Source organism: Halichoerus grypus, chromosome 7, assembly GCF_964656455.1.
Source record: "Halichoerus grypus chromosome 7, mHalGry1.hap1.1, whole genome shotgun sequence".
Taxonomy (NCBI): domain Eukaryota; kingdom Metazoa; phylum Chordata; class Mammalia; order Carnivora; family Phocidae; genus Halichoerus; species Halichoerus grypus.
In genome coordinates this window covers 147,637,576-147,655,639 of record NC_135718.1, presented here as the reverse complement: position 1 = coordinate 147,655,639, position 18,064 = coordinate 147,637,576, and the positions used below count along the sequence as shown (strand labels likewise).

The following is an 18,064-nucleotide window of genomic DNA, read 5'->3' as shown; positions in this document are numbered from 1 at the left end:
GACCATAAGATGATTAAAAATCTAAAACATTTCTGGGAAGTGCCTTTGACCCCGAAGCTTATTTGTTCACTAAAATAAATTCTCTTTCTACCTTATGGTGGATTGTTACTGGAGGCCTGTAAGGCTCCACACTCTAACGTCTTCTGTGAGCTTCTAGATGCCCTAATTTGTTACAAGGTTCTCCCAAGTCACTGGGCTGTACCACCATGGCCTTCTTTTGTTTAAATGGAATCATGCATGAAGAGTGGCCTGGGCTTTGTAAGCATGGACATGGTAAGACAGTGTAGTGAATTGTCTGGTTATATATTTTTCCTAGCACACCAGGTTGGGTAACTCTGAGGAGCATATTTACTTTTTGAGGTTTGTGTGTGTGTATTTCCTTCTCTCCCCCTCCTGGCATGATTGACAAAGGATAAAGGCTAAGAGGTTCAGTAACCAGAGAGTTTCCTTCTTCCCCATCTGGTCAGCTATTAAGCATTTCAGACTCCCGGCAACACTGGTTGAATCGCGCTGCTAGGCAGACGTGTTCACTTGTCTTGGAAGAAGTACAGTCCTGTCAACATTAGCAAAAACACACTCACCACTCCTGCAAAGGTTGTCATAATGCAAAACAGATATCAAAATGACTTTTTCCTGTCCCTGATATATCTGCATTGCAGATGGTTGAGCATGATTTATGACTAGTCCCTAGAAGGGCCCTGTGCACTCCCTTCATTACTAAAGCCGTAACTTTTTATTCTTTTCTAAAGCACTTAAAAAGAGAAAAGTAAGCATTTTAACCCCCCACTCTGTGTTTAAGAATTATTTTGGCTCTCTTGGAATGTCAGTCAATGATTACAGTTTTCTAAAGAATTTTTCTGCTAGCTTAAACTTAGGTGACTATTCTAAGCACAAAGTAAATTATTATGGAAAATTTGAGCTCAGCCTTCCAGTTGTGCCTAAATTGTTGGAAATAATATGCAGAGGAACCCTTTGTAGTGCTTTTTTTTTTTTTACAGTAGAGACAAAAGAAAATACTATTGTATATGTGCAATAGCGTGGGATTTTCATTCATTAACGTTTTAACAGAAAAGTTATACACGGGCTTTTCTGTATTTTCCTTTGCTCTTATCACAACCCAAAGCATTGCACAGATGAAGTGAGAACTTTAACGTGTTCAGACTTTTCACATAGGGTGCTTATGATGTTGCGTATTAGCTCCTTGATTATTCCAAAGGATAAAGGATCACTGAAATAGATACAAGTTTTAAATAAGAGGTTAATATGTGAAAATATATTTTGGCTGAGTTTGAAGTCTAAGAGTTCTGGAACCTGGGAACTTTTTATATCCTTAATATTGAAGCAGGGTATTTTTTTCTTTCCCAGAAGCTTTACTAAATATACATACTCATTTCTATTGCAAAGAAGATACTTGGCAAGTAAATCTTCTTCCCTCTAGAGGCTTTTGTGTGGACAAGCAGTTCTTCAGTGTCTTTATTTAGGTCACTTCTGAATATTCCTAGTTGTTGATATATGCCTAATCTCCTATTTCCTTAAGCATAATTCATTAAAATCACTTCGGGCGAGGACCCGTGGGGGACGAGCAAGCATGTAAAGAGAGATACTTGGCATGCTTCATATTTGACACCAGCAGAGTCGGGCAGAATGGCTGGAACAAAGAGAGAGAATAGAAGGAAGAGAAGAAAATTAAGTTTTCAGGAAAAAAAGAAGCAAAAATGGGGGCCATTTGAAGCAATCGTTATAACCTTGGGTCCATACTTCTGCAGTCACCTAGAGGGACACATTCTCATTTCTATTTTTGATGAACTTAGAAAAGCAGGAGTAAGGTCTCAGAAAAACGGGGCCCCTTTTGGAAGGTTGGGTTATCTTCTGGAGAACATTTAGCATCCAAGAAGGAAATTGGCTTGGGCCTTGCAGATGTTTGCTGTGGCATAGCATTGGCATTGATATTTAATTAGGTTCTGTGATTAGCGAAGCAATCGCAGGCTTACTGAGGCTCAGGACTCCCTCCCCCGCTTTGAATCTTCCTTTGCTGGCTCTGTGTGTGTGTATCAAGGACATCGGCAGGCTCGACCATGAAAGTTTTTCTTCTGGCACTACTTAGTTAGGGGCAAGCCCTTGTACATATTTGTCACACCCCTAATAGAAGGTTTGGCACTTTTCTGGATTGGGGGAAGATGATCATATTAAAACCCCCCAGATTCTGGCTTCCTAAGAGAAGTTTATGTATATAATACACACAGTTAGAGAGGAGGTAACACATCCAGGAAGGTTGGCTGACACTTAGTAAATCCATAGGAACTCTTAGAATTTTTTTTTTTAAACCAAGTGAAAGAATGTATCCCATGGATGTTTTCTGCTGTGCTCTTTCTTCCCTTAATTTCTAAGTAGAAAATGAAAACACAGCCTGCCGGAATTGGAACTCTAGAACCTTGCCACGTGCACCTTCTAAAGGGCTTTCCCGTTGAACCAGACAGCCTTTCTGTCTTGGGCCTTGTCCTGGGTAGAAAGTAACAATGATTTTTGGAGTTTGGAAGGGGAATAATCATGGAAGATAAGAGAAGCAAGCTGGAGACGTAATGAAGTTGTATCTAGCAAAGAGGCTCCATCTTTTGAGCCTCCAAATGGTGTTGAGAGTCTAGTCTGATCGGCTGCCACCCAGTCTCTCAGGAGCCTTGATTTCAAAACTGCAAAATGAAGGCAATACTTGTCATACATCTGCTTCATAAAAATGCTCTGAGGAATAACAAGCCAACCCTTTTAAACCCTTTGAGTTCCTCAGTAAGAAAAAGTAAAGCCTCTCTTATTCTGCGTCATTGGTTCTCAGCAGGGTGAACCTGTACCTCAGGGGACATTTGGTAGGGTTTGGAGACATTTGGTCGTCAGGGTTTTGGGAGGCAGGTACTATTGGCCTCCGGTGACTAGAGGCCAGGGATGTGGCCGACCACCATCCTGCAGTACATAGAATGTTCCTCCACGATGAGCCCTTTTCCAGCCCCAAACGTCAATAGTACCCATGTCCAGAAACCTTGCTCTAAGTTCAGATTTTATCATTAGTATTCTGGGGTTTTTGGGTGATGATGAAATGAATTGTTGTTTTATTTTTATTTTTTCCCTGAACAAATTGAAGTCTCCTAAAGACTCTTTAGAGTAGAAATGCCGCCTTCAGGAAATGACCTTGTGAAAATGGATGTTAGCACATCTCCACGTCGTCATATTTGCTGGAACCAGTGCACTGGGATCCAGAGGTGATCCGTTGTTTCCCGTGCAGTGCAGCTTTAGCTCCGTACGTGTCCCAGATGTCTGGGTGACAGCTTACACGAGCCACCTGCCTCCCTTCCCACTCCAAACTCAGAACCTTTTAACTGGCGAGCACATCTTAAAATATGCTTCCAGTAATTGCTGATGACTTTCCAGCCACCTGCCGCTGAGGTTCTTGACGGACCTTCTCCGCAAGCCAGGTAATTCCGTCGGGGTTCTTTGAGACCTCGCAGCACCTCCAAGACAGCCCATTCGCTCTCCGTCAAGGATACGTCCTTCTCAGGAAGTTGTCCATTCTGTGATAAGTTTTTTCTCCCTTCCAGTGCCCAATGAAGAACATGTCTTCTCCTTATTTCGAGTTTTGCACGGGCTTCTGTCTGCTTTCTTGTGGTGTTCGTGGCCCCTGGCCTCTTCTCAGAGCCATCCCTGCTTCTAGTTACTTATCAGAGAGTCGGAAGCCGTGGTCATGTAGTACAGGGCCGTACAGAGACAACAAAGTGCCAGAATAGCCGAGGCAAGAGCACAGGGACAATTCCTGATTTACTCTGATTCAAATGCATTTGTACATGAAGGCCATTGATATGCACATATTTATCTCTATGTATGTTAGGCAGCCGGACATATTTACAATTTATCTATGCACATATATTTTTTAAATCATCTGCGTCAGTTGCAGTGTGTATCTTGTAAATGGCACATCCCATACCTTCATGGTTCCGTGGATGCCATGTTCCTTGGCACCAACGCAGCCCTTTGGGGGTTTCTCCCGTTTCTCAGTCTGCGTGCTCATTTCCAACAAACCGTCAGCCAGGCATAAGGAGTGTGGGTTTACTACATGGTATTTGGGAGAGAAAGAAAGTATCTGGGCATCAAACTGAATACTCTTGGGGGGCAAAAAGTTCTGATATTATATAAACAATTATAATTTGGGGTCCTGGAGCTAACAATTCCTGGTTCTGATGCCATCTAAATGTGAGCATGTGTTGTAAGAATGATGACAAAATGGCTCTTATTATTTAGGTTGTAGCTCTGATAAAAAGAAAGGTTGAGAAGGATGTGGATAGGACATGCAGGCCGGCTCGAGTCGCCCTCCCGCCCCCACAAAGAAAGCATTCCCTTCTTCCCATGACAACAGAGTGTGGAGGATCAGCTTATGTAGCACAAGAGCTAGCTAGTTGCTGCGTGTGGGTGGACATCCCCAAAACAAAGAAAAACAGAGATGTTTCCTACCTTGAGGATCTCCCCAAGTGAACCATTTGGTTCTTCAAAATGGCTCCCTCCTTGAAGTATGAGGATCCTATGAGCAGTTCAGCATAGAGCAGAGTGGCAGAGTGCAGAATTCATTGCTAGTAAAGTGATTCTTCTATGGCACAGAAAAAGCCTTCTCTTGAGCTCCAGGAGATAGCCCTCTAGGAGAGCGCAATTCCCTACCTTGGGAGATTAAGAAGTGTCAGAGCTGGGGCATCATTGCTGGGTGATCCCGCATGGATGATGGCTGTCAAAATGTGAGGACAAGAGCATAATTTGAGCAAGACAGAGTTGGAAATAGAGTGGAACTGACCTGGGTCCCTAAGGTCTCTCCTTTTCTAGGCTAATGTCATGTTTTAACCAAACCCTGCACGTTGAGCTTTCTTTCCTAATGCGCTGAGCTGCACGATGACTTCAGAATAATAAGAAGCTTCTCCACGCCCTTGTGTTGAGGCTGAGGGTGGGCTGGGTTTATCACAGTGCAACCTGGGTGCTGCCTGAAGGCTAACTATGTGGGAGAAGGCTTCTTCTCTGGGAGGGAAAAGCAGATGGTTGACTGCTCTTCTTGAGGCCCACTTTTATTATTATCGTAAGTGTTATTATTAGCATTTCATATTTCATGCATGCTTCAGAATTCCGGGCCCATTATTCTGTTTCATGTTCCTCCATAATAGCAGCTGGCAAGGGAAGACGTCACCATTCTCATATTCTTCTTGCAGTCCTTGAGGCTCTCTCGGGCTGCTTGCCACCCAGCAAGGAGCTTAACCTTCTTTCTAGAAACCAGGAATGTCAATGGACTCCCCATCCCGGGGCCAGCCCTAATGTGTGGCATTGCCTTCATGCACTCCCCACCCTCCCTCACCAGGGCCGCTTCCCATGTGAGGGCAGATGGGTTGGCAATAGCATATTTGGAAACCAGCCAAATAGCTCATGTGCTCCATCGTGGTGACGGAAGTACCATTGACTAGCCCATATTCTTCAGCTTGTGGTCCCCTGGCAACCCCTAGAATTTTGCGGGCATGAAAGAGAGGTCCTGGAGACCATTTCCAATTCAAATAGACTAAGTTGAGAAGAATAAATGCGAATAAATACTCCCTTTCTCAGCTTGAAGTCGTTAAGGGGACGCAGTCCTATTGGCAACTTGCAGTAAGATGTGGCTTCACATAACATGAGCGATATGCACCCTTTATTGCTTGCTCTGTTCTTCATGCTACTAACCAGACTCTGTTGATGTTATTTTTATTTTAGTATTTATTTGGGGGGTTGCTTTGCATGTCATTCTTCCTCTTGGCTGTTAGTTGCAGGGGTTGAGCCTTTTCCTTTCTGTGATTCAGGTGCCTCACTCTTTCCTTTCCAGGTTCTTCCAGTTCTTTTAACATGTCAAACTCTGGAGATTTGTTCATGGGCGTGCAGTCACTCAATGGGGACTCTTACCAAGGGGCCCAGGTTGGAGCCAACGTGCAGTCACAGGTAGGGACCCAGCCAATGTGCCACCAGGTGAATGCATTGGAGTCCAAGAGCCCTCGGTTGTATTGGCACTTGCCAGTCCTGTCCAGAGAGAGAGGAAGAGAGAGCAAGGGAGAGGGTGAGAGAGGGAGAGAGCGAAAGAGAGGAAGAGAGAAAGGGGGAGAGAGAGAGGGAAATGTAGAAACAAAATCTTGCCAACGACAAAACCAAACCAAACCAAAGACAACCATGGTCATGGGGAATCTCGTCCACACTTTGTGAATGCATTTGGCTCTGGCTTGTCAGCCACAGTGGGAAAGCAGGAGAGAAGCAAGCATAGGGTGAGGTGGTCAAGGCCCATCGGGCACATAGAACCAGAGTATTCTTTCTTCACTGAAGGGAAAGGGAGGAGGAGTTCAGTCCGTTGTCTGACGTTGCAGGTCTCCCTCTTGTTTGTGGGTTTCCCACACTCCATATTTGCCAAATAAGGAGGTAATTGATGAGTAGGCAAATACCTTTGTATCTCCTATTTTCGTTTCAAGCTTTAAAAACACCTGGCCAGGTTGACTAAACTCATCTTCTCAATCATCCTTGAGGTCAAGGGACTTGGGTTTCTGGTCAAGAGTCAGAGCCCATGTTGGGAAGCGAAGTCAGTTCGTGTGGTGTAAACCCTTGGTGCCCATTAGTGAACAGCCTGCCTTTACTACATCTCAGGAAGCCAGCCTACTGTCTCAGCACAGAGCCTGCCGTGAGAGGGTCAAGTCGAATGCTCTGGGTCAGATGGCTAGGGAAGTTCTGAGCCCCATTCGCCCAGTCTCCCACCCTGCATGTGCAGCAGGAAGCACCTCACGCCTGGAAGAAACCACCTGGCCAGTGATTCAGGAAACACGGCCTGGGGACAAGTATGAGGAGCCGTGGTCAATCTGGTCGAGCGACCACACAGCTAGCCATCACCTGAGTCCTCACAAGGACAGTGTTAGTCACATACTGCTCTCTCTGGGAGGCGGCTGCCCAAGCCCCCTCCAGACAGAGCCTGGACTTGCATAGGGTGAAGCGATGTAGGGTGATCTCTCCGGGGGGGGAGCTCCTTCACTCTGTCCCCTCTCACTGCCCCCTGCCCTCCAGCCCCCGCCGTCTCCTGCAGCGCTGTGGGTTAGTTTCAGTGGTGGGCATCCCAGGTGCCTTTGACCGTGTTCCTGTCTCACTGACTGAACTCAGAAAGGAAAACGGATTTGGCAGCTAGAGAAGCCGGCCTCCTCCCAGCGGCCCCCTCCCGGGAAGGATACCTCGGCCAGGACTGTGTCAGTCCGGCATGCCCACGCGGTAGCTTGCGTGATGATGCTCTGCCTCCCTCCCCCTGCATCTCCCTGACTAATCTCCTCTCTGTTGTTGTTCATCTGTTTAGGTGGATACCCTTCGCCATGTTATCAGCCAGACAGGAGGATACAGTGACGGACTCGCAGCCAGTCAGATGTACAGTCCGCAGGGCATCAGTGTAAGAAAACAAGGCTCCCCCACCCCCTTTGTTTTTATTCTCTCATAACCAATTATTTCAAAGCCGTAGGGCTCGGAATGCCACTTAGTAGGACTTCTCTTAGCTTTACCATCCCCTAGTTTCTCGTTTCCGTATCGGCCATGCCATCGGCGGCGTTCTCCCCGCAAGCAAGTGACGACGGGCAGGCTGCACGCGGGCAGCTGGCGTCGAGGGCTGTCACACCCAATCAGTGTCCACCCGGCACCTGCGGCCACTCGCGTGCAGCTGAGAGGCGCCTGCTGAACAGGTGACACAACAGCGGTCGGAAATGTCACCACGAGCCAGGGCCCGGGGACCCCGGGCAGGAAAACCGGTAGCCCAGATCCACTGCATCCAGGTCTGTGGTCCGAAAAAGCACCTTTCCCCAGTCTGGCTAAGGACGGAAACCAGAAAGAAATTAACGCCAAGGCTGGGGACGTGGAAGGGACGGGGAGGGGCGCCGGGACCCTCTCCTCGTTCTTGGGCGCGCTGGCGGCTTCTGACTAGCATGAAAATTCATAGCGACAAGCTGTGTCGCACAGAGTGAAATCGATCAGACAGACACAAGGAGAACCGAATGTAGATTTGGGACAGCAATCCAACTTGATTTCTCAGATCAATCGTCCGCTATCTCAGCAGCGGTGACAGCAAGTGAGGGCAAGAGGCAGCCTGGAAAAGGAGGCTGTTCTTTACATCAGGGGTCATTTCCTGGGCTTTTAGAGGTCGCAGGAGGCTCCAGTAGAACCATTGGCTCAGAACTATAGAAGAAAACTGCGGTTGATTGATGGTGATGATTTTGTTGTGCTTGTTTGTTTCTGGTGTTATGATTCAAATGAATTGGGGATGGGATGAAGGAAAGGCAGGCATGACGTGTTAATGTCATCCTAGTCTATACTAATTGAGGTAGTGTGTGCAGTGGGGGAGGTGAGGGCTCCTTCGACCCTGCGTTGGTCAAATCAGACACGACTCAGGCGAGACTGGAAGGAATCAACAGAATACCAACAGGTTCATCACGAGGACTGGTTGCAAGAATTAGGAATTCTTAGCCCATAAATGAGAAGCTGTGGGTGGTATATAGTAGTTTTAGACATGCTATTTGTGAGAAAGATTGGATTCGTCATGAGTGATCTAAGCGGGGCAAGGATAGGAGCACTAAGTAGAAGATTCAGAGAAACACCTCTCACTTCGACCTTTGATGAGCCTTTCTCCCAGTCAGAGTCGTCCAGAGAAGGGTTGGCTGCCTCTGGAAGTCAAGAATTCCGCGTCATCAGAGCGTTCAAACATGGCGTAGCTAGCTACTCAGTCAGGATGTCAGAGAAGAGTCAAGTACCAGGTCCTGAGTGTCTTGGTGACTTTTTAAGGCCCCGGCCAATTAGGAGCGCTTTATTTTCTACCTTTTTTAGGCAGAATCCCCTCTGAATTTGTATGATATTTATCAAGTCCTTGTCTGGCAGGAGATGGAGGAGGTCAAAGCTAACCCTGTTGAATGTACTCTGGGCAATCCTGTCACTTTTCCAGAAAGGATTTTCCAGAGCAGAGGCATTCTTCTCTTCTTGTGCTTATGCTAATTATAATTACCATGTTAATGGCTGGCTTGCTGGAAGCCCGCTTAGAAAAACACAAGATACTGTGGTGGAGAAGTATGTTCTTAAAAACGGACCCCAGATGAATGAGGTTGCTCTGTGCTTGTCGGGGGGGGGGGGGGGGGTGCGGTGGGGTGCGGCGGGCAGTTTAAGCACATATGCATTTGTGCGTTTTCTGAGTCATTTTGAGATACATCTTCTATCTCAAAAGATTTTTCCAGAAAAAGCTTTGCTCTGTATAAGTGGAAGACAAGAGGGAAGTACCAGAGTGTGGGGAGGAGAATATGAGCTGCAGAAAGTCTATGCGAGTAGGCAGGAAATGGGCTCACAGTTCTGCTCTGTGGCATCCTCGCTTCCTAATTGGATAGTGCAGAAGAGGGTGGCGCTCAGACTCTGCGGGGGTCAACACTGACCCCTCTGACGCTATCCGGTGGGCTGGGAATCATTTCTGGAAGATTGTAACCAGACGTGTGCAGACAGTTACGTCTGATTACATAAGCTCACCACAGAAACTGGGCTTGAAAATGCCACCTAAAGAATCTCTCATTGTGTGTTCATTTCTTTTCCGCTGGGAACTGTGTTTATTTTATTTCTGGGTCTTTAATAAGCAGGGTAAATGATTCGAAGGCTGATCGTGATATGATATGTTCCTTGGGTGTCCATTTTAAATTTTTAAATTGTGCCACCTGCAGGAGATGAAGCTTTTTAGAGCGAGCTGTGTTTTTAGACAGTGGTGTTCAACGCGGCCGTGTGTGTATGTGCGGAGCCGGGCTCTGGCTTCCAGGAGAAGAAAGAGAGGGGGAAGGAGGGAGATGACAAGAGACAAGGGCAGGAATGAAGGGTTCGAGCCAAGAAATAAAAATAAACAATTCATAAACCCAAGGCAGCAATGGAATTCCCAGCTGGACTCTGGATTGTGTTTCACTCGGTGGAGGACATTTTCTGGGCAGCCTTTATCTGCTCCCCTGGCTGGGTTTTCATAGCACCCATATCTTATCCAACCAGTGTCTATTTTAAATCCCATGAAGTTCAGACCACTTCCTCGCCTTTCACTGAGCCCACGTGGTGAAGGCGTGGAAGGTCGGGAGGAGCTGGGAGACTCTGGGCCTGGTGGGTCCCGTGTGTCTGTGGGCAGGCATTATACCTCTCTTCCATAAAATGGGGCCAGTAATTCCCACACTTTATTAATACCCCAAGGGCTGCTTTAGGAAAAATGAGAAAATAAGTAGGAAAGGGCTTGGCAAAGCAGAAATGGTTCTACATGAATGCAGGATGAAATGTTACAAGCGATAACTTTCTAATTTGACCTTTTTTTCTCCTCTTGTGTGAGCAGTTTTCACAGTAGGCAGTTCCTAGTGAGGATTGGTTAGGACACGGTTGTCACTTTTTTCTCTTCTGATGGAAAGATACGCTTTGGACAAGGATGTAGAGTTGTGCAAGTCTTAAACACCTCCTTCGTTAGCGGCGGCAAGCATGAAATTATATATCCGTAAGTCCTTTGTGCTCTCAGATGACAATGGGCAGAGTACTTTGCAGGTTAGAGTGGGTCTGAGTAATGGAGGGAGGTTATTGCACTTCCCTGTCAATCAGACAGGCTTAGATCACTCAGCTCTCACGTTTATTCTCCTCTTTCGTTTCTCACTACCACTGTCCTAGTTCTAGAATAGTTCATCGGCTTGGCCATTGTGATCATTTTCTCATTACTGTTACTGACTTCAGTGTCTCCTTTCTCCTGCACACACCCTCTGAATTCGGCCATTCCTTGCCCAGAAATCACCAGGACCTGTCTGTTGCCTACCTAAGCAAGATCAGACCCCAAGTCTGACACTCAGAGTCTCCCGCACCCTGGTCCTGATCTGCCTGCCCTTCTACCTCACCCCCCTGACATCCAGGCAAAATGTCGGTGCTGGGCAACATGGTCAGTTCATCTGTACCTGGTTGCGCACATCCCCCTTACATTTGCACCTGGCTGCCATCTACGTAAATGTCCTTCATTCCTGTGCCACCTTCCCCATGCCTCCCCACTCTCAAAATCATACTTTCGCTCCAACAGCCAGTTCCTCCTGGCTGCCCAGGTTATCCTCCTAAGCCCTTCTTCCCTGCTTCTCTCTGCTTTATCACACATTCTCTTGTATTACAGATACGTGAACAGACAGACTTAATTGGTCTTCGGGTCCTCCACTCCCGTATATTTCCTAAATATTTCCTAAATGCCTGCATTAGTTGCTCAGAACATGTTGACTGATGAATACATTAGGTAGGAGAAGACAAGTTGCCACTGAATTTAGAAAGTGTATTTATTTAGTAACCAATAGCCACATCTTACATAGTAGTAAAGATCTGGAAATGATTTTTATTTTAAATGCTTTAGTAACCCACAAATACATCGTGTTTCTGATTCAAAAAGTTTCTTGTCTTCCTTTTTATAAAAGATTTTATTTATGTATTTATGAGAGAGAGAGAGAGAGTGGGGGGGGGAGGGAGAGAGAGAATCCCGTAGAGACTCCCCGCTGAGCACAAAGCCCGACATGGGGCTCGATCCCATGACCTCAAGATCATGATCTGAGCCAAAACCAAGAATGGGATGCTCAACTGACTGAGTCACCCAGGTGCCCCAAGTCTTCCTTTTTATAAAAAGTTTCTAAACTTTTTGGCCAGTGCAGATTCTCTGAGAATCCGATTCACATCAGCATTAGATACATAAAGCTCTGTAGTGGTGATATTGCCAAGAGGATGATCCCTTTGAATTCTGCAGAACTCCTCTTGTCCTAAAAGAATCCCTGTGTCAACACCTGTTTGTGGGATACCGTCCATGTAGCCATATAACATTGTCTCCACCAGATGTGGGACTGGAACCTCCACGGACAAACTTGTGGGAGGTAGAGGCAACTAGAAACTGGGAAACTTAAATCCTTCCTGTGCCTTTTCTTTTGATAAAGTCCTGTCAACACTGTATTTTTGCTTCATCTGTGAAATTTACCAGAGAAGCAAGCTGTAAATTCCCTTTCAGCTGGATAGTTCTAGAGTGGATATCTAGAGTTCTAGATCTAGAGATCTACAAGTACAATCTTTGGTTCTCACTGTCAGCTCCAGGGACACCAGACTCAATCATAGACTGCACTCCCTAGAGAACTCTTTTGAGAGACTTAGCCTCTGGCCTTCCTTCTAGCCTACACCATTGCTTCCCCTCCCATTGTATCTTGAGGTCCTAAATGGGCAGGAGGAAGAGCTTTCCTTACACCAACCTTTCCCATTGAATTCTCAGAGATAGGTGGTAGCAGAAAGCATTATTCTTCAGGGGCAAAGCACTTTATTTTTAATTATTTTCAAATGTGAGTTGAGGGAGTGCGTTCACTCCAGCCAATCTTAAACATAAATAGAAACCCCTGTAAGATGTTTCTTATTCAAGAGTTTTAGTGAAGATGGAAATAAAGTGTTAGTGTTCTCTCTGAAAAGGCAGAGTGCCATTAACGTCAGTTTATGACAGAGGCATCTCGTCTGTGTTGCTCTGTGATAATTATAGGAGCAGAAAAATAGAGATGAAACTTTTAGCTTTGTAAACCATAGCATACGTAGTTTTGTTTTGGTTTGCTTTTCTCCTGTGTTAAGCAAAGGGGGGAAAAAGGACGTTTATTAAGAAAATAAATAACCTGTAAATCATTAGGACAAAAATAGCATCCTGTTGAGGTGAACACATTGCAGGTGCTTGGATATCAGAAGGGTTACTTGGTAATACTTGGCCACGTGCCATCATTTTAATTTTTTCTTAACTACTTCTGAGAGACCTCCTTCCACTTAAAGTATATATTAATAAGATGTTGCCACATGTGGAATTGTAGGACTGGGAAGTTAGAGTGATAATTAAAATTCATATGCAAATCTTTAAAAACTCATTTTAATTATATGAAGTTTTAATTCTTCTGTTAGTGGAATTCAAAATTTGAAGGTATGAAAATATATCCAGATATGCTCCCCAGTTAGCTTCCTTCAGGTGCCTCCCAATGCCGCAGCTGGGGACTTGTGAACAGCCCTCTGTAGGGGTAGAGGGAGTGATGAGAATTGACAGGTCTGAACATGGTGAACTAATATCTGGAGGGTTTGAAGGTGGCAGCAATGGTGTAGATGGACTCCTGCCTTCAGAAGCTTCCAACCTGGCTTGCCTTTATGGCAGAGTCAAAAGAAAATGGAGGAAGCCCCTTTAGCTCCTTACTTGATGAGGCTTTTAAAACTTAATACCATACCAACGCAGCATTTGAGAACTGAAAAACATTTTGAGCCCACAATAGTTGGAGAAGCAAAAAAATCTCAATATTGTAATTTCATATGTAATCCATTGTTTCTCCCCAGCAGCCAGGTGAAAGCCCTTCAAGGTACAGAAAACAAATGAGGCCACATCATCCAATGGCATCTTGATACACTCATGCATTCATGTGTTCATGTATTCATCCATCCACCTGTCGATCCATCCATTCAATAAATAAGCCATCCATAGTATTTTTGACCTTGGGGAGGAAGGCAACGTCCTCTTATATCTAGGTCAGGTTGGGGAAAGCCTGGACCTGAGATGATGTAAAATCCTGATGCCAATCATGATTTTACAGCACATGTTTTAGTTTTCAATCTCATTCGGTGCTTTGCGATCAGGTTTCCTGTTCTTGAAGACTCGAACAGGGGAGCCAATCAACTCTGAAGTTTAGGAGGGAATCTGGAAGTGAGTTACACAGCAGAAGAGAGGAATTCAAGACCAACCAGCAGTAGTTGGAGAAATCTACCTTCCTCCCACCACAAAAAGCCATACCGTGGGCTTACAAGAATATATATCCCTTTGTGGAGACTTCTTATCCTTTTGTAGAATTAGTCACAAAGAATTTGGTTGATCTTAAACCTAGTGATGCGATCACTCCAGACGTGATCACATTCACAGTGCGTGTACATACGCATATTCCGTTTCTGCTTTTTGCCCGTGTGACTGTGGACAAATCACTTTCCCTTAATAGGACTCCGTTTTCTGCTGGCCTCGTCCAGGATCATATTCTGCTTATGAAACATGGTGTTTTCCCATTTCTAGGAAACAACAGGAAGGGTAATAATTCAAAGCTATAAATTAAAGAGAAATTTGTGTTCTTAAAAAGAGTCCCATCTGTGAGATGACAATTGTACATCGTGCTGTTTTCACTGGTATTGGTACTTTATAGCACCCTGCCCAGTTGGGCCCAGATTTGGCCCTGCAGCCATGCTCTCCTTGGGCGAGGATCTGGTCAGATGTTCCAGACTCAAGTCGGTGCCGCCTTCTGCTCTATAAAGAAAAATTTCACAACCTGAAAGGGGCAGTTTGTTTTTGTAGTTGCTCCTGAAAGTGGTACGGCCCCTCTAGACCTCAGTAAATATTAAGCTAATGAAATCGGCTGAATTTAATTGTGGGAAACGTTGGCATCGATTTCTGCTGATGGCTTCTTGCCTTCTGGGAAGGAGTTCCATGTTCTTAGCTTGTTTTCAGATAACATGTTAGACCTCTGTCTTAGAAAATCCAGTTGTTATTTTTAAATTTGGCACTTTTTAAAAAACAATCTCTACTTACCTCTGGCTCTATTTGAGTTTGGGGAAATTCTTTTCCGTATCTCTAAATGCAAAGTGTTTCTATTCTCCAGTTTGATGGAGAAATAAGGCAGAAGGTGGGACCGATTTGAGTCTGGAACAGCTGACCAGATAAGTAAATAAATGAGTAAATGCTTTATTATACAAATGTTTATTGATGACCTTCTAATATCTATCATGGGCCACACGGATGTCAATAAGACATGGTTTTGGCACTCAGTAGAGTCACAGAATGCTAGAAAGCCTGGGAGTTAGCTCATTCCGTCCCTGCTTCTCCGAAACAGAAGGTCTATACCACCCAATATAGCCAAATTAATACTATTTTAAAGAATTTTGGGAATGGCCATTGTGAGAGGAATTTACATATATAATCCTATTCCTATCAACTAAAAATATGAGTGGCCTAGAAACATGGATTGACATTTGCCATTCTTTTAGAGATTTTACAAGTAACTGTGCCAAAAACTAGTCTTTCCTTGTAGAAGCATGCTGTCCAAAAGAACTTTTTACACTGATGGAAATGTTCTATTTTAGTGCTGGCCAATAAGTTAACCATTAGCCCCACATGGCTGTTGAGCACTTGAAATGTGACTAGTGTGACTGAAAAACCAAATTTGTAATTGTATCTAATTTGAATTAATTGAAATTTTAAGAGCCACACATGGCGAGTCGCTGCCATGTTGTACAATGCCATTCTAGATTCCCCGCCAAGCCACATAGGGGCCACCAAACGTGGGACGATCGTATTGACACTGACCACGCTGTGAAAACAGAGCAAACTTCCTAACACAGACCACAGAGAAACATGCTTTCTGCCTATATCAGCCTTTCCTAAAGTAAATAGAACTCTTTATTAAAAATTAAAGCATAATCATATGCTTTAAATCATGAAAGACTATGGGGGAAGGTTTAAGATATAAATATATAAATGCCACATTTATTGTGGTTCTATTTGCAGTAATTGTCAACTCTGTCAGCCATCCATTCATCTAACCTAATAATTTTCAAGCCGAAGCCAGACATGTCTTTGACCTCATCTTGCACCCTTTCTTTACATCTAAAAACCGTTTGGAGCTTATAGGAGGTCCCATCTCCGTTTCAGATTTCCCAGGTGCCCAGGGCCTTTGCTGGTGGCCACTGCTTAGCTGTTCCCTCCCCCCTGACCTGCTAGCCTGTTCAGAGCGTGGCCGCAGACCAGCCACATCGGCAACACCGGGGAGCTTGTGAGCAGTGCAAACTCTCAAGCCCCACCAAGACTGTTAAATCAGATACTGTGCTTTAAGCAGATCCCCCAGTGATTTCTAAGCACATTCGGTTTGAGAAGCTTCGCTCTAGCAAGAAGCACATTTGAATGCTGCTTAGGGCTTACCTAAGAGAAGGAATTACGTTGTGTTGTTTTGGTTTGTTTTTGCAAGAAGGATACTACCTCTAAAAAATTTTTTCCAACATTTTATTTTAAAGTTTTTCCAACATACAGAAGAGTTGGGAGAATTTCACAGTGAAACCACTATGCCTACCTCCTACGTTCTGGCATCCATATTTCATCCTATGTCTACCCATATCTATGTCCTTCTATCCATTGCTGAGCCAGCTTACTTTTCTGATGCATTCCAAAGTAAATTGTAGAAGTAAATTGATAGCAGTACAGGTTTGCCTGACTAAACATGCTGGCATGGGTGTCATTGACTAGTGTTCAGTATTTGTTTACAGTTTTCTTTCTCTTCCAAAGTAAAATTTTATGCAATTAAGCATACAGATGGTTAAGTGTACATTCTCTTGAGTTTTGACCAATGTAATGCACTTGTGAAAAGTTTACTATCCTTCACCTTCTTGTGTCTACCCCTTTCTCGTAGTTTACAAAAATAAAAACAAAGGAAAAAGAAGGACAGAGCACAAAGTTGTCCACAAAGTAATCTGTCCTTTTCTAGGCAGTCGGATGTCCCCCCTCACCCCCCCGCCCCCCACTGCCACTCACCCCCTCACTCGATCTGAGAGCCAAAAAAGTCCATTGCATATCGAATCAGATGCTTTATTCTACACTTGCCTTCAGTTCTGACTTGATATAACTGCTTTTAAAGGGACTTATGTTCCCTTTGCCATAATAAGGACTTTTGAAATACATAAAAATAGACACTAATGATATTTGAAAATTATAGTGGATTTCCTCACTTCGAAGATACTACATCTCCCCCTCTTCCATCTTCTGTCTTTTTCTCCCTTTTCTTCTCTAGTCCCCTTTAGTTTAAAGTCCAGTTCTGAAGCTTCTCCCCCAGATTATATAAACCTATTATTTTTCAAAGCCACACACCAGTCCAAAATTGTACTTTGTTCCTCCTTAGAGAAGTGATCTGTCGTGGGAGTGTGCAACCCCATCTTCGGCCAACCCCGAGACTAAGGGGATAATCGAAGAGGGTGAGGTTCTAAGGAGAGAAGCACCAGGCCCCTCTCCTGCCAGAGCTGGGATTCGTAGAGAGACCCAGTGTCACTACTGAATCCTCTGTGCCCTTTTCGAGAGGTAAGAGAGCAAAGGCACAGCCAACTCGATGTGTAAAGTTCTGAGGCAAACCTGAGCTTCTACCAATACCCACACTAAGAACACTAACTTGTACATTTAGTGTATATCCTAATACAGTCCAGTGTGTTTTTTTAATCTTTTTTTTTTTTTAAAGATTTTATTTATTTATTTGACAGAGAGAGACATAGCGAGAGCAGGAACACAAGCAGGGGGAGTGGGAGAGGGAGAAGCAGGCTTCCCGCGGAGCAGGGAGCCCGATGTGGGACTCGATCCCAGGACCCTGGAATCATGACCTGAGCCGAAGGCAGATGCTTAACGACTGAGCCACCCAGGCGCCCAGTTTTTTTTTTTTTAATCTTTTTTGTAAGATTTATTTATTTGAGAGAGATAGAGAAAGAGAGGCGTGAGCAGGGGGAGGGACAGAGGGAGAGAGAGAATCTCTAGCAGACTCCCTGCTGAGTGCGGAGTGCGATGTGGGGCTTGATCTCACAGCTATGAGATCATGACCTGAGCCAAAATCAAGAGTCGGACACTTAACCGGGACTGAGCCACCCAGGCTCCCCTAGTCCAGTGTTTTTGTTAACACTCTCTTCTCTGTTTTATGGTTGAGAAAACAGAGACTCAGAAATTAAGTAGTTTACTCAAGATCAAATAGCCAGAAAGGGATAGAGCCAGGATGTGGACCCAGCCAAGTCTGACTCCAAAGCCTCTGTTTTTCCCTTTGTCCAGAGGGAGCCTTGAACCTCTATTTCTTACGTTAAGTAAAGGGACTTGGTAAGAACCTTACACCAAGAGAATCCGTTATGTTTCCTGATAATAAATATTTTAGAGCCTGGCTGATAGGGAAAAGAACTGTGAGAACTCACTTATGACTATTACATTATGTATCCTTTTGGGGTGGCA

At 44.7% G+C, this 18,064-nt stretch overlaps 1 protein-coding gene across 2 annotated transcripts in view; it reads left to right on the top strand.

Moving 5' to 3' along the window:
* PBX1 (PBX homeobox 1) overlaps positions 1-18,064 on the top strand; it is a 282,249-nt gene that overhangs the window by 244,566 nt on the left and 19,619 nt on the right. The window contains exons 8-9 of one of the 2 annotated variants that reach the window (XM_036065660.2): positions 5,867-5,979; positions 7,361-7,450. In XM_036065660.2, the coding sequence (XP_035921553.1) occupies positions 5,867-5,979; positions 7,361-7,450 (203 nt within the window). The remainder of the gene's footprint in view (positions 1-5,866; positions 5,980-7,360; positions 7,451-18,064) is intronic. The other variant, XM_036065661.2, reaches the window with a different exon arrangement.